The sequence below is a fragment of the Poeciliopsis prolifica genome, unplaced genomic scaffold (genome assembly GCF_027474105.1).
Source record: "Poeciliopsis prolifica strain line A6 unplaced genomic scaffold, Auburn_PproV2 SCAFFOLD019, whole genome shotgun sequence".
In the NCBI taxonomy this organism is placed as follows: domain Eukaryota; kingdom Metazoa; phylum Chordata; class Actinopteri; order Cyprinodontiformes; family Poeciliidae; genus Poeciliopsis; species Poeciliopsis prolifica.
Genome location: NW_026562394.1, coordinates 7908875 through 7925765, shown reverse-complemented (window position 1 = coordinate 7925765; position 16891 = coordinate 7908875). Strand labels below are relative to the sequence as shown.

The 16891-nt window shown below is 39.7% G+C and overlaps 2 protein-coding genes across 3 annotated transcripts; one reads left to right on the top strand and one right to left on the bottom strand.

The window, feature by feature from the left end:
* The first annotated feature begins 26 nt into the window (after nt 1-26).
* On the top strand, nt 27-2189 carry znhit3 (zinc finger, HIT-type containing 3). Of its 2 annotated transcripts, none has more exons than XM_055043818.1 (5): nt 27-220; nt 776-807; nt 875-940; nt 1660-1740; nt 1851-2189. In XM_055043818.1, exons 1-5 carry the CDS (start codon nt 153-155, stop codon nt 2039-2041), a joined length of 438 nt encoding a protein of 145 aa, XP_054899793.1. In that variant the 5' UTR covers nt 27-152; the 3' UTR covers nt 2042-2189. The 2 variants fall into 2 exon arrangements, with proteins under 2 accessions (XP_054899793.1, XP_054899792.1); XM_055043817.1 differs by having other exon boundaries at nt 65-220; nt 1663-1740.
* On the bottom strand, nt 2177-15712 carry LOC129368722 (unconventional myosin-XIX). The gene is made up of 24 exons (XM_055043816.1): nt 15500-15712; nt 13986-14133; nt 13742-13890; nt 13536-13649; nt 13260-13392; nt 12912-12981; nt 12726-12828; nt 12551-12647; nt 12394-12470; nt 11349-11439; nt 11062-11227; nt 10144-10217; nt 9951-10072; nt 9741-9854; nt 8662-8838; nt 8441-8578; nt 7937-8044; nt 7783-7853; nt 7628-7701; nt 6374-6516; nt 5270-5399; nt 4185-4270; nt 3769-4092; nt 2177-3694 (listed from the first exon to the last, which is right to left on the bottom strand). Exons 1-24 carry the CDS (start codon nt 15557-15559, stop codon nt 3581-3583), a joined length of 2883 nt encoding a protein of 960 aa, XP_054899791.1. The 5' UTR covers nt 15560-15712; the 3' UTR covers nt 2177-3580.
* Between the last annotated feature and the right edge of the window lie 1179 nt (nt 15713-16891).

Sequence of the window (16891 nt, the reverse complement as noted above, 5' to 3'; positions counted from 1 at the left end):
ATTCTCCATCCCCCCCAACGGAAACTAATGCTTTTATTGTGAAGGACAACACTATCAACCGGAAGTACTTCTTACTCTGTTACCCGGGTCAACTAAAAGCAATAAAACTAGTCTTCTTTTTTTCTTTTTTTACCTCTGCACCTTCCGGGAAAATGCAGATATGCTGTGTGTGCAGAGAACAGACACCAAAATACAGATGTCCAAGCTGCAACATACGATAGTAAGTCAACGCCTCTACGTGCTTACGAGTTAACTCATCACGTGTTAGCTGATTTTGTTAGCGTAAATAAAACACTTGAGGATAGCTCGTTCTGATCTGTGTTCGTGTTTACTTTCATACAACGTTACGTTTTCTGTTAAATAAAACATAGTCACGCATGTAAGAATGCTGTGGCTGAACCTAAGCAGTGTTATTTTGTTATTTCCCCTGGTTTTTAATGAATTATTGTTATAAAAAAGAACATAGCAGAAACCTCGTCACGTGGTATAGGAGCCGGTTTGAGACAAACTTGGTAGCGATTAGTCCACCTAATGGCTTCGGCCAGGGTTTTTAAAAATTATTATTTTAGTATTGGTTCACACTTATAAGTTAGGGAATAAATCGGCGTAACATGTTTCAAATATCTCAGAATTTATCACGATTATCTCATAATGAACTGTTTATTTTTTGTCCTCCCTTTTTTCTATAAATCCCTACTATAGAGCGGGATTATGCGTCTTTGCTAGAGTTTCGCTCTAATTGAATTGTTTCCTTTCTGTGTTGCGATCTTTGCAGTTGTTCGCTTGGCTGTTACAAGAAACACAAAGGTATGGACGTGTGGATCCTGTACGTTTCTATTACTACAGCTGATGTTGACAGTTATCTTGTGTTCAGATTCCTGCCGTCCTGTAGAGAAGCCTGCTTCGTCAAATTCTGAATCTAAAGATGCTGCTGGATCTGGTAATGATTCCAACGAGCTTATATTGTTCTTATTCTCTAAAATGCCCATCAAGCATTTGTTTTGCTGTGAAAATAAATAAGTAAATAAAGAAACTATTTTTGGAAAATTGCTTTAACGTTAATGTTTTCATCCACTTCTACTTTCTTAAGATATTTCCAAAACTATGATTTTCTTCCGTGTAAGAGAGGGATGTGTAGTCGCCTTCATTCTTTCTCACTGATGAAAAACCATATTTTCCACCAATCGTGTTTGATTTATCTTACAGCAGCTGCAGCTCAGTTTTGCAGGACAGAGCCAGCATTTTGTTTGTTTTAAACATTTTTAGCTGGTTTGGATCCATACTGCTGACCCTTTCATTAATCTTATTTGTCTTTACTAAAGAACAGATTTAGTTCACTTTTCTTTTATGTCTCCATTTTTTAGCCATGTTGCTTTGAGTTTTCCGTCCTGGTGTTTTTGCCTTCTTTGGTCGACCTCAGATATCTCAAACCTGTGGCTCTTTAGGGCTCCATACAATTTTGCCAGAACTGCTAAAGATTAGATATTGTGTTTTTAAGTATAAAGGTGATTTAAATAGCTGCTTTTATTGATTTTTTTTCCAGGTATTGAACTGCGAATTACACTGATTCCAGGATTTTCTGCTATACTTTTGTCAAGAATAAGCTATGCCATTAAACAGAATGATGTATCTTTAAATTTTGTCCCTTTAACTTCTCAGCAGAGCCTTTGCGTTTGGACGATCTCCTGCATGAGGACGACGTCATCGACAAAGTGCCACCACAGAGGCTCCAGTTATTGGGTATTAAACCGGTTTTATGTTTCTCTGTAAATTTTAACGCGGTTTGAGGGGCGGGGAGAGCGATGATAACATGTCGGCGTTTTTGTTTCAATCGTGTTGCTTTCCTACAGGCCAGTCAACAGAGCTCAGAGGTCTCCTCTGCAACCCCCACCTGAGGCAGTTGCTGCGCTCCGTTGACGATGCAGAGAGCAAAGCGTCCGCCATGAAGGCCGCCATGCAGGAACCTCTGTTTGTTGAGTTTGCAGATCAGTGTTTAAAAGTTGTGGAAGGTGAAGGCAACGCGTCATCTTCTATTGATTGATTTATAAAAATTACACGTGCAGCTAATTTTTTATATTTCTTCATACAACTCCAAACACGCTGTATAGCAATATCTGCCTCTAATGACGCTGTATGTAAATAATGTTCAAATAAAGGCTCAAGTTTTCATAGAAAATTGATCAAACACATATGCACAAGTAATTTATTGACATTTAACAGTTATATAAAATATTTTTTACAAATCGACATTAAAGCAAAGTTTCTATAACTGTGATTCAAGTTTGCATACATGGATCCCTTTGTACCTGACAAAAACTGCTGATAAATTATGTGACATTTTTATGAATCTGCATTTGAAAGAAATGAAAAGCAAAGTGTTTCACATTCTGAGTCAAAGCTGTTCATGAGAACTTTATAATGGCTAAAAACTGGAAAGTTTAGTACAGACCAGCCACTTTTCCAGACAGAAATCCATAAAAAACAAAAAACCCTCTTTGGTATTTTGTTTTACATTTACAGGCAGGTCAGGCCATTCGAAATACTTTGTTTTTAAGAGCAGCAACATTACCACAAATGGTAAATCAAGTTAATTGGTTTCATGCATGCAGTAAATCAGAAGAAAAACTTTTTTTGTTTTTTATAGAGATTTTCTAGACCAGCACTATATGCTGCATAATATGAAATTTGGTTGATGTAAAAGGTAAAAGGTCAGGTAAAGACATGAAAAAAGTAGTTGACACAGTACTGCTTCAGAATGAATACAAATGTGTAGCTTTCAGAATATCACTGTGTTGGTCTATTACTTTAAAACTCAAGTTTGTGGCGTTGATGTGACAAACTGCACTAAACTACATGGTAAAAATCTAATTCCCTGTTTTCTGAGTCAAAGCTGTCAGTCAATGTTACGTAAAGGAAAATATGCTGGAGGTTAAGCATATAAAAATATTGCACTTCTTTTATTAAAACTGAATTTCATAATGCCTAACAGCTACACTGTCAGACGAATCAAGCTCTCGCACGCATACAAATATTAAAAAAAGTCCTTTGTCCAAGTCAATTTCAAGTGTCTCCTTGTAAATTATTTGTTAATGTGCTTGAATTTGAAACACAAATGGAAAAAATGACTGCTTATTGTTCGTACATGAATCAAATGTAGTTATTCCAAAAGGCACTCTATAAGGCCTTATGGACTCAGACATAATCTCATGTAGGCAGCGGCTTTGACTCTATAAGGTGCTAAAATTGTGCCATCTTCAGTACATCTTAGGAACTGCAACCAGATTGGTTTTTGTGGTTTTGTTGAGAAATGCTACAATTAAAATGACCATAATTAAAATATTTTAGATATCAATCACATAAATATTGCTAAAAAAAACTAACTCAAATGTATAGAAGATTTTTTTGATTTGATGCTGCGTTACCCATCTGGACCACATAACTGTACATGCAAACTTTGACAAGTATTTTGGCAAAAAAAACAAAAAACTATTTGATTTAGTTTTCAACAATAGATGCAGAGGAGCTTAAAAGAGTTATTTTTTTCTTTGTGAAGCTAACTGAACCATTTCCAATGAAGTTACTATAAAGTCTTCTCCAGCAGGATCTCGTTGAACCCCGTCACGTCGCTCTTCAGGTCCGGCTGCATGTCGGCATACAGAAGGGGCGAGCGCTGATAGTGCAGTTTCACAGAACCCTGTTGGAAGAAGAAAAACAAAAATTAAAGAATCAAATTTAAATCAATTTGTAAAGAAGGAATCGTGTCCTCACCCTGGGCCGGGCCCGAATGGAGGCGAGCCCCTGCTTGTACTGGTTGGTCTCCACCTTGTACTCTCCTCTCCTGGACGGCAGGTTGAGGGAGGTCATCACGGAGATCATCTTCTGGAAGCCCGTGGCCGTCAGGGAAACGGTGATGGAGGGCGCCGAGGCCAGAGCCAGGCCCATGGGCCAGCCGCGCACCGGGACGGGCTCCTGGAAGCTCGAGAGCTGCACGGAGCCCCGCTCCCTGATGACGGCGCTCAGCGCCGGGCCGTCGTCCGCCGCCAGCTCCTCAGCGTTGTCGAGCTCTGCTTCAGCCAAGGACTTCAACAACGCCTGCACGAGTATTTACACCGTTACGTCACGTCCCGTGTCCAAGAAGAAGAAAAAAAGATAGAAAAAGGAAGAATGTTGGCGCTCGGTCTCACCTTCCGTTTCTTCCAGGTGGTTTGGATCACTGAGGCCGCTCCGTTCCACCTCCGGATCTGCTTCCTGACCAGCCAGGACCTCACAGCTGCACACAGCCCCAAACATCCAACCGTAAACTCACAAGTCATGTCGAGGTTCGGGCCGCAGCCAATGACCGTCTCAGTGATCGATTCATCTATTGATTATTCTAAAAGTCACATGCTACAGATATTTAATACTTTTTTTTAAAAATATAATATTAGAAACAAATTGAGAGATGTAAACACAGATGTTTTTATATATATTTTACTAGCTAAAATGCAATAACAGTATTATTTTAGTGTATTTGTAGCAAATCCACAATGAAGCATTTGGGCCATGCTGAGAAAAAAAAGAATGAAATATGAGAATAAAGTTGTACAAGAATAAAGTGGAAATGTGAGACTTCAAATTTAGTTTTATGAGAATGAAGTCATACTATAGAATTTTTCTTCTGTTGATACTATGGTTTTATTCTGGTAATATTACAACATTTTTCTCAGAATATTATGATGTTTTTGGATTAACTGATTAATAATTAGGCAGCAAAAAGTGCTTCGAAGGATTTTTTTTTTTTTACAGAATTTGAACCAGATGAACTATGTCACAATTGGGATTCTGGGTAAAACTTATTTATTTATTTTTTCATTTGAAATGTAAGAGTATATATTTCTTGGGCAGTTTTGGCTCAATTTCTGCTCTGAGTGTTTTATTCCTTTAGTAAATGGACTCCACTTAACAAGTGATTGATTTCTAAGACAATTATTTCAGTAATCAATTCATCACGATTAATCCAATTAATCGTTTCAGCCCTAGTTGAGATTCATGAAATGACCTAAATGCGACACGTGTCTATCTCAGACTTGCGCCGAAAGAAACATCAGAAAGTAAGACGACATGTGTCACGTCCTGCTTCGAAGAGGACAACCTGTCTGGACCTCCATGTGCCGACACCGTGTGTTCCCGACTCACCGGGTCAGAGTCAGCACTCACAGTGGAATCGAGGCCAGGCCAGCTCTGCCTAATTCCTGCCAGCTTCACCTGTTCGGAGCGGCAACCCGTTTACCTGCTTGGATTAACGTGGCAGACTGCCGGCGGGCGAGGCGCCGGCGCCGCTGGTGTCGCAGCCAGCAGCACTGAATGGTGAAGGCACAGCGCGACAGGATCTTCCCTCTGTGATCCTCCAGCAGGTCGAGCTGTGAAGAAAGACCCGACTGAGTCGAAACGTCACGATGACAAACTCCTGGCGATAGTTTGGCCGTCAATTCATCTCTCGTGTTTGTCGTCACAGTGCCTTAAAAATAGCTTCCCCACCACTTTAATTTTTTATTAATATAACTTTTATTGGGATTTTGTGCGACGGACGCAAACAAAGTAGCACATAATTGTAAAGTTTAAGGAAATGGAAACCTGAATAACGTGGCATCCATTTTTATTCGGTCTGCTCGACTCTCATTCACCTTCAATACAATCGGCTGCAAACATTTGATTTAAGAAGTCAACGTTTTTGCATTCGGGTGTTAACGGATTGATATAGATTAGAGCTGCAACTAATTATTTTAGCATTCAATTATTCTATCAATTATTCAAATGATTAATCAAAAAAATAAATTTTTTGCCTCAAATTCTGAATCTTTGTTTCATTTAACCTCTACAATATTAGAAGGAGCGCACTATTTCTAATACCACAGTAGTAAGACAGTCTATTTTCTATAATAAGAAATAAAAATATTTTACTACTTTTTTTAAATATGAAAATAAACAGTTGGTGTTTTCTTGTTTTTTATCCTTCATCCTGTCTTCTGGTCCTACCTCCCTCTTCACTGAACCTTCTCACTCCCGTTTTTCTCTTTCTGTTTCCTCTTTGTGTCTGTTGCATTTACATTAAACCCAAAATCATTTCTAATAAAGTTATATATCTGGCCTGAATGAAAGAGCAGCAAGAAGTCAGAAGGGAAGATATAAGAAGTTATTGTAGAGTATTCAGCAAAAAAAGCAAAAGGTTTTATTTACCAGTTGCAACATAATGGTGGACACAATCCACCATAGGCTTTTCTTTGTAAAAAGATTAGAAAACCATGTACTACGCACAACTTTTTGTTGGTCTGTTGCACATAATCCCAATGAAAGAGAGAAATACTTTTGCACACCACTGTAGTTAGCCACTCACCATTGGCTGGGTGAGGAAGACCTTAGTCTTCCCGCAGTGCACCAACGACCTGCGTTCCTCATGCGACACATTATGCTGCAGCGCCACCCGGAGGAGCTTCTCCACCTCCTGCTGAAGAACTTCGGTGCCTTCGGCGTCGGGATCTGAAACACAGGAACGAGGATGAATAAAGGCTAAACCAGCCAAACAACGTCTGTGTCAGTGTGAGGACTATTGAGAGCTAACGGAAAACATTAAAGTGCTTCAAACTCAGAGATGAAGAGTTGTGGCTTCAATAGAGGTGATTTAGGGCTGCAATTAACGGTTATTTTAGTAATTGATTATTCTATCAATTAGTTTGATGTTTAAGTGAACGAAACAAATTGGCACATTCTTCAGTTTTTTCACTTAACCTTTTAATCTTATTAGAAGTACCTTTTGAAAAAAAAGATTTTAATATCAAAGTAGAATGTACATGGTGTGGAGAATTACGTTAATAAAGGAGAAAAAATAAAAAGGGAAAAAAAGAAAATCAATTCTTAAAAAAAGAAAATCATTTTTTTAAAAAAGAAAATCATTTTTTCCCTTGCTTTATTAAATAAATAAAAAAAATATTTCTTAAAGTGCAACAACACAGCATTCCTCACAGAACGCTTGATAATTTACAGCAAAAAATAAATAAACTCCAATTAATCGATTACTAGTTGACAATTCTTCCAATAATCGATTTGTCACGATTAATCAGATTAATCATTTCAGCCCTAAAGATGAGTGAGTAATGTCAGCAAACAAAATATCCAAAATAAAATACAACCAAGAACAATAAAATGGGAATAAAGACCTACAGATATGGAAAACTATAAACAAAATTTCCCTTCAAACAACGTTAAACAACTGAATGAAAATTATAAATGGAGCTTGTGTCAATTTATCACTAATTGACTCCCTGTTTATTGCGACAGGCTTAGACGTGAAGCATAGAAATCAGCTGATGCTGCGTGAACATTGGAGGAAAACAAATGCTGTAAAGTGAACACAACTTTACAGCCCAAAGACAGAGTGGTGAGGCATGCAGAGGTGGCGTTTACCTGCAAAGTTCAGAAGAGGCTAAAAAGTCTTTCAAACTGAAAAGTCCCAAGAAAAGTAGAGAAGTCATTTTACCGAGAAGACAAATGAAAGGTAAGGAGAATAAACCTGCGGATCCAGGTAGAGGACATTAAATTATCAGACCTCCCCGATCGACCAGGAACCGATTCAATAATAATATAAACTCACCAGCATCCAGACGTCTTGATGGTGAACATTTCCCGATCGGTCCATAACGCTGGACAAAGCTTTTCAAAGGAATTCTGTGCAACAAAAATTAAATTAGATACTCCTAAGGCTTGGAAAAATATCACACTGCTAGAGTGTGAGGAGGAAAGCTGCACCTTATTGGGAAGCCTGCAGCGCTGATGTGAATGGTCTCCACGATCCCACAGGCCTCCAGCTGCAAGATAACCTGACGGAAAAGCATCAGACATGTCCCTTTGGTGAACGAGGACGACGACGGGACGATGTTGACATGTGAGCCGATCGGTGTACCTCTCTGTTCTGGAAGGTGAGCGGCTTGCAATCGGAGTTGGGTTTGATGCAGCGGGTGTAGTGAGGAGTTGTGGTGAGGAGGAGCTTCATCAGGTTCTCCAGTGAGTTCTACACGCAAAAATCACATCATTTCAGAATCTTTTCATCTCTAATCTCCATTGTTTTTATTCAAGATTAAATTCTAATAATTTCTATCTCACTTTCTTTCTGCTTCAGTCAGCTGAGGTTGTTTTCCATAAATAAATCGTCTTTCTATTACAATCAGTAATTGATTAAACGATTAACCAATTACTGAATGAGTATTTCCTGCAATGAGTATTTCCTGCAATCACAATTAATCTGACTAATTGTTTCAGCCCTGATTGCTGCCGGAGTGTTATGCTTAGATGCAGTGTGTTAACACACACACACTCACATCGGGACTATGGTTAAACCTTTCCAGGCGAAACAATGCAACCCACAGCAGGCATGTTGATAATAAATGCTGTCGTCGTTTACTCCTACCTTAAACTTGGAGATCACTGTGACTCTGCTGAGTCCCTTGCCATTAGGAATCTCAGTTTCCTGGTCAGAGAAGATCTCATGAAGAAGGAGATTGTCAGATTTCTGAAGCAGGCCAATGAGCTCCGGTGGCACCGGATCCTGAGAGAGAAAACCTCAGTGAACACGACCAGACGGAGGTTTGGTCGCTCTGTTTGAACGAGAGCTGAAAGACGGCCTCTTACCTTGTTTTTCTCCACCATGCCTTCTAACTGGTAGCTAACTTTTCCCGCGTAATGGGTCACAGTGAAGTGTGGCGCTTTGCTGAACTTGTCCCAGCAGATGTTGTCGTTGCCGCCCAGCTCCTTCTCCAGGCGACCCCTCAGCGCTGTGGAGTCCGAGGCTCGGTTCAGACGACTCTCCTTCAGGATGAGATAGAGCTTTTCAGAATGTGGATGTGATAGCTCGAGATGCTCTGAGCAGGCTTTTCCTGGTCAATACCAATTTGTTTCTTAGACTTTGAGGTTTTGATTTTTTTCAAAGATCTACATCATATAAGAGAGAAAATATGACTGTTTAGGTTCCTTAATCAAGGTACTTTCAACAAAAATGAAAGAATGATTTATTAATAAAAACAAAAGTCCTTAACGCCTTATATGACTTTTATTCAGCAAATCAAAATGCATCTTCTTTGTTGACGCATTTAATCTCAAAATTCAGATTCTCCAGGAAGATGCAATGCTGTAATATTTTCTGTATTTTCTTATTTTCTGATCAGTCAGAAACACAGCTGAATTTTGACCAACCTCTTTGGTCGTCTTCTAATTTAACCTCGTTTCACGGCGTCTCTTGACAGCCGAACAAGCGAGATGAATGCGATTGTGTACGATTTGCTTTTATTCTGTTATTTTAGTTGTCTGGTTATAACTAAAATAACCAGACAAAATGGCACCAAGCAACAGTATGTCATTGTATTTGTTAGCCTCTATCTGAGCTACGCCCTAAAAAAGGGTGTTCCCTAATGTGTTATATCCTTTAAGCTTAGCTTTGAGAGTGTTTCCCAACATGCCACTTCCTTTAGCTTTGCAACTAGCTAAAAGAAATAGAAGAAAAACACAGAATCATTTTTTCTCAACAGTATAAAGGGCTCGATTTCCTGAACGTACTTAAAAATTATTAACTGTGTTAAAATCTTTTTTGGGAAGGTTGTGAGCAGCAATGTCAACTTTTTTGTAAGATCATGCATTTTCAAAGATAATGAAGCTTTATTGGTTAAAAATGAATCCATCTCCTGCGATGTACATTGAAATCATTAAGAGTTTACCTCATTAAGAAGAGAAAACACACTGATAGGGCTTCCCTCTAAAAGGTCGAGACAACCCTGGTTGTCTTGGTATTTAACGAAGGACCACTCCAAGCCTTCGGACACGTACTCTTCCTGAGGAAAGGCAACAAATGGCATTGATGTTTAAATACCAAAACGTACATCCGAATGCATCCCTGCTGACGTGGTAGAAACACTGAATGTCTTTACCTGCTGAGCTCGCAGGTAATGGGCCACAAAGTGCTGCTGCAGTTTCTCATTGGCGTAGTTGATGCACAGCTGCTCCAAGTTGTTGATCTGAAAACACTCGAAGCCGTACACGTCCAGCACGCCTGCAGATTACAGACGACGGTCAGAGCTGGTGTGGAGAAGCTTGGGGTCATTCCAGGGAAAAGAGCTTTACCTATGAAGTTGCACCATTTGGACTGGTCGGCGCATATGCAGCTGTTGATGAACGTCACTAACCACTCAAATAATCTGGCAGGAAAAGGAAAACGTTGAATGTATCGTTAAATGTGTTAAAATGGGGAAGAGAATGTAGCCATACCACTTCTACTATTTTACAATTTGTCTACTTACAACCACTAAGTTTAGAGTGATTTACTGGGACTTTATGTGGTACAACCAATACTTACTTTTTAAGTGAAATGATATTTTTTCACACAATAATCTAAAAAGTGTGACAATATGTATTCGTGTTCAGAATTTGACGCCCTGAAATTGGACTACTGTCTCTTTAAGAAACTCCTGCTCTTTCTGAAACTCCCCCTTGAGGAAGTCATCATAACATGGCTCCTCTATTAACCCTTTGACAACGATTTTACCAGTATTACACTGAAGAAGTAGCTCTTATCATGAGATCAGCAGATGCGCAGCGCCACAAGGTGTTTGCTAACTGCTGCTGGCTAGTCTGAAGGAGCTGAGTGAGGGAATTGCGAGAAAGAGAAGAAGTTAGGTCACTTGGAAACTGCAGTTGTGCCTTGAAGGTCACTACTGCATCTACACAGGATAAATCTGCAGGCGTTTTGTACAGCTGAATGGTTGCCACGGAAGATATTTTTCAACCAATCAAAGCAACACTTCAGGTAGATTGTTGATGAGGGAATAACATTATAACATGACATTAAGCACAAAAAAGTTGATTCTTCTTAATACTGCCCCTTTAAATTTCTCCTCAGACTCTTTCACATGCAGTCTGACATCGTCCACTTCACAGTTACGTCCTACTTCATGCTACTCTAAAGTGCTAAGGTGACTAATTTCAATGAATACTTTGCTGACTACTTGCTGAGCTACTTAATGATCAACTTGCAGCTCTTACTGGCCGTAGATGACCTTGGCCAGGCAGTCCCGCCTCACTCCGCACTCTGCTTGGGAACAGGGCTTCAGAATGTTTTGCTTCCCCGCCTTCAGCGTCCTCACTCTCAGACACCTGCAGAGCTCCTCCGCTGGGACGCCCAGCAGCTCGCCGGCTCTCTGCAAGAAGTCTAGAAAGTCGTGCTTCATGACAATCAGCGCACGAGCTAATTTTAGCTTTCCAAATTTGTAGCTTCTTTTTTTTTTGAGTGTTTGTGCCATTTGCTGATGAACCTGTGGAATCAAAGCTACCTTCAGAGTCTTGGTCAAGGTCACAGGGTTGGGATTCATTTGTTGAAGAGCAGAAACTCACATTCCCCAATTGCAGAATCCCCGCTAAAATCTGTGATGAAAAAACATTACATAATATTATTATTAAGCGTGAACCTGCAGATTACGATTTTGGCTGATGCCAACAGTCTGAAAAGTTGCAACATGTAGTGTCAAAGTCACTAAGTTGGCAACAGTGGGATGGCTATCAGATGCATTAACCTGATGGGTGACAGAGGCCGTCAAACATTTTGTCACATCCGCCAAAACTGTCAAGTTAAATTGTATATTCTTAGTAGAAACGTTTACTCGCGTGATTTATTTGTTGTTGTTGTTTTTTTTACCAACTTAAGAGCGTAATAGTGTAATAAAACAAAAGAAGTAGTCAAATTTGTTTTAATGAAAGGTGATGTGTACACAACTGAGTCAAAACTTCAGAAGCGTTTAGTCGATTTGCCTTATTAAAATAAATATTTATCAAGGGTTTCATTGGAGATATAGTAAAAATGTAGTCAGTTAAAGCTGTATTTAGGTCTCTATCTTTGGAACTGGATTATTATTAAGATTTTGTCTCAGTACAAGAATGCAAAACGTATGGTTATTGAAAGGGGAATACTTTGTTTTTAAATAAGATTTAAAATTACCTGCAATCTTTCTGCCACAATTAAAAAGTAAAAGAGCTTCCATCTGCATCAACCACCTGTGCTGGGGGGTAATTTTGTGTTATTATTAAATTGCAGTCGCGCCCATACAAAATCAGTCAAGAGTGGCCCCCGGGTCACTCTTTGGACACCCGGGCATTAGACCAAAAAGAGAACAGTGGCTGATTTTCAAACCTTTGAGGAGTTAGGCAGAATCAGTGAATAACATCAGTTTCACATTTCAGCCAATCACAATCTCCCACACTTTAAGAAATCGGTGCATTTATTGGTGCATCACTAATTAATGTGCAGCTGAAGAAGCTTCCATAAAGACAAGTTACTTGACACTGAATCTTATTCAAATGATTAACTGATGTTACTCTTACCCTAAATATCTGTCTTTGCCTTTCTGCATCAATTCCGAGGTGAACCATCGCTTCAGTGGTTTCAAGAAAACCATCCTCTGTAAAAAGAAAGAAGAAATTAAGTTATTTGCGCAGAAGTTATTAGGAGGCCTCAGCAGACATACAAACAAACACCAACCCTCAATTTGTTTTTCACAATTCGGCAGCCACACAAAGCGCTGATTCTGTGGCATCTTCCAGTCTGTTCTCTGCTCATCTGTGGCTCCTTTCATCATCTATAAAGACACACCAATATAGGTCAAATAAATAAATACAGAAATAAATCACACGGGCATCAGGTGTCGGGGGTTCACCTGGTAGAAGATGTGGAAGTTCCTCTCGTTGGCTGGCTGACAGGCCACCCTGGTCTTCTCCAACAAGTACGTTTGAACTGAAGCGCCGACCAGCTGCTGAGCCCTGGATGTGAGTCGAGTCGGACAGGGTGAGCTCACCCGCTGACAGGATGTGAGGTCATGAAAAGTGGAAGGAGCCACTGGTACCTGTTCATCTGCAGCTGGATGTACTTTCCAAAGCGGCTGCTGTTGTTGTTGCGCAGCGTGCAAGCGTTGCCTGGAGACAGAGACCGCTGACGAATGACTCGTCACACCAGTAAATCTCACTTTGGTGAATTAGTGTGAAGTGGATGGAAAATTGGTAGTAGGGTTTTTAATTAATTAATTTTTTTTCCTGAAAAGTGTGCTGTGCATTTATGCTCAACATCTCAATAAAATACATTAAAGTTTGTGGTGGGAGCATAACAACATTTTTAAAAAAATTCGACCTATGAAAGAGCAAAGTATGAATACTTTTGTAAAGGGAGTGTATATACATAAAGTTTATTGTCGTACCAAAAGCTTCCATCAGAGGACTGGAGTCCAACACTCTCCTCTCAATCCTCTCCACCGCATCCTGACTGCTGACGGTCTGGGCAGAGGCTGCCACAGTGGCGTAGTATTTCATCAAGCAGCGAGACGTCCATGTCTAGAACAAAGGGAATTATTGACAGACCAAGAGCGACTCAAAAAAATATTTAAAAAATCTGAGCAACAGCAGGGCAACTCCACAGACCTATAACAAAATCAAAAGGGAAAAGCTAAAGTGATATTTTAAACATCTGTTTTTACCTTCCCGGCGCCGCTCTCACCGCTAACAACCAGCGACTGGTTCACTGGCTCCAGCTGACCCTGAACGTTCCTGTAAGCCTCCTCCGCCACAATAAAAATGTGAGGTTTGAACTCCTGGAATTAAAAAGAACCCGGAAAGTCCACATTTAAATAAGAGCCAACGGGTCGATGACGGCACAGCACTTTTGCAGCGGCGACGTGAATACCTGAGGCTGAGTAGCGTAGTGATACTCCTTCATCACATCCACAGAGTAAAGATCTGGAATGGGCTGGAAAGGGTTGAGAGCCACCAAGGTGCAGCCGGCGTGGGTGTAAAACACCTTCAAACTGTACCTGGCCTGCAGGCATTTCAGCACTGGCAGAAAGCGCGGCGGAAAATTAAACAGAAAGACGTGACGAGGACAAAGTTTTGAACTCTGCTGGAGCATTTGGACATTTTGCACTTGGTACCTGTCGCTGGAGTCACAGGGTTCACTTTGGTGAGGTCATCAAAGGTGTGCAGCTGGTCCTCGTCAATAAGAAAGGCGTGGATGTCCTCCTCCAGTGGATCATTTCGGCTTTGGTGAGGTGAGTGGACTCTCTGGGTGACTCCCTTCACCTGAGTGGAAAGATTAGGTGAGAAAATGTTAAAAGTAGTGATGCAGTTGAAGCTAAATGGATGATGATGATGATGATTATTGTGATTTTGTACGTGGTAGGTTTGTTATTCCCACAACATGAGGGACATATTTAAAAAACAAACACCTCTCTGCAGAAATCAAACAACTTGTGACATCTTCATGACATTAAGGGTCATTCAGGGTTCCTTCAAATTTTCCATTTTAAAATCCAAGCATTTCAGAGCATATTAGGGGACTTTTCATCAGTTATTTATGACACTAAAACATTCTATTAATTGGACTTCAATCGTCTTTTTCTTGCAGAAATCTGTACAGGAAACAGGGCTGTTGTTTGCTTTATGCTAGAAGTTAAGTTTTTTTTGTTTGGTTTGGGTTTTTTTACATCAAGATGAATCTAAAGTTAATCTAAAATAACTAAAAAGAAACAATTTGTAAATATCCAAAATAGTGGTATCTAATTTTAAAACCAGACATAGAGGTCAAAAAAGCATTTGTGGCTATGTAAAATCCTATCTTTTATTTGATTTTTAAGTAAACAAAAACAACAACAATAATAATAAAATACTGTGCATGCGGATGCTGACATGTCTACAGTCTAAACATGGTGGCAGCGCTCAGTTTGGATGAATTTCATTTAATTAACAGGAAAATCAGACTTGTATTCTTCTGCGTTTGAGCTGCTGATCACTGCTTAATCCAAGCTGTGATTGACTGATTCATGAGTCTCTAATGTAATATGATTACTACATTCGCACACTCTGTAACCTCATGTTTTTTAGAATAAGAAGGCCAGTAAAACAAAACAAAAAAATGCATTTACTCAGTCACAAACAATTTGGCCTGACTAATGGACTCCTGCCATATGACCTGACCCTGCTGCCCTTCTTGAACACTGCCACCTGTTCAAGGTGTTCAGAGACACTTAATCCTAGTAGGTAGCCTACATCCCATAATAGAACCATGAAGTCATTTATGTAGGAAACACAGGCTGTAATTATCAGCATACGTCACATGGGATGTACACTAAGGTTTGAAACGTCTATTATAAATTAGCAGTAAATGTGAACAACACAAAGAAAGTAACTTTAAAGTCATGTAAAGCGTTGCACGTTTATTTCCACTGGGAAGCTATTATTGATCAGGCGCAGATCGGTCACATTTACACACGTCCTTCAATTAAATAACAACAAATAAGCTTTATGACTGTAAATCTGGCGCTCGTAAGCAAGAGAAGGCACGGATTTCTGTCGTTTGGGTGAAACGCAACACATTGTAAGTGTATATACTCAGAGAAATATGTAAATAAACTCCCGGTGAAAAGCTCGTGCTCGGGTCCTAACTTACCGTTACCCCTCGGTTCCCGGGTCCCACAGCAACGTTCCGCGGGTCGGTGGAAGAACTCATTTATTTGGTACTTTTTCCCCCTGTATCTGGCCTCTACCGAGAAAATAACACCTCTGGGCCTTATTTCCGATTCAAGTGAGCTGATACTCTATGATAAATGAGACGTCACTCGAATCGTCCCTCTGCTGCCAGCTGCAACTCAAGGACGACTTCTGCCGGTGTTATGCCGAGAAATGCATGCCTGCCGAGAATTGCATCCCCTGTCGCGGGAGCGCGCATCGCTCTAAACTCTCGCATATTGACGAGTAAACGGGCTGAAATCCGACCGAAGAGGAAACTTTTAAAAATATTGGTAACATTATCACGTTTATTAATCATGTAAGCGCTAAAATTGTGGGTTTTACTTCGCAAATTAATTAAAATAAACACTGATTTTTTCACGTTTATTGAGCCATATTTGTCGAACGTTCTTCAGTGTCTGATGAACAAGTTCTCCGCAGCTGCTTTGAAATTCCAAGATTTTTCTTTTAACACCATAATAGCTTAAAACTTTACAAAACCGAGGCACAATCCCAATTACGTAGAACATTTTAAATCACGCTTAGCTGTCTAGTGTATTAATGTAGGGGAGATGCGTTTTAATTTCTGAGCCTGCTAATATTTGCATCCCCTGTCTATTGTCCTGTTCATATGAAACTTATAGTGGTAACTCAGGGAACAAGTGTCATTATGTAGAAAAAATGTAATTTCCAAGTTAGCAGGGGATGCAATTTTTGGCAATATGGATTTCTAGCTTGCCAAAATTTGCATCCCCCAAGTTTTCATCAAATATGATCCAATTGAGGTGAAACTCATACCAGCAGTTCTTACAACTACTCTGGTCATGTAGGACAAGTTATTTCACTCTTAACTCTTTATTTCTCAGAGTTAGCAGGGGTGCAACTTTTGGCAATATGGATTTCTAGCTTGCCAAAATTTGCATCCCCCCCTGTTTTCATGAAATATTTTCGAAATGATATTAAATTAATTCCAGTAGTTCATAGAACTACTCTGGTCATGTAGAAAAGGTTATTTCACTCTTAACTCGTTATTTATCCAAGTTAGCAGGGGATGCAATTTTTGGCAATATGGATTTTTAGCTTGCCAAAAATTGTATCCCCTCTATTTTTATCAAATATGATTCAATTGAGGTGAAACTCATACCAGTAGTTCATAGAACTACTCTGGTTATGTAGAAAGTTGTTTCACTCTTAACTCTTTATTTCTCAGAGTTAGCAGGGGTTGCAATTTTTGGCAATATGGATTTTCAGCTTGCCAAAAATTGCATCCCCTCTATTTTCATCAAATATTTTCAGAATGATATTAAACTAATACCAGTAGTTCAAAGAACTA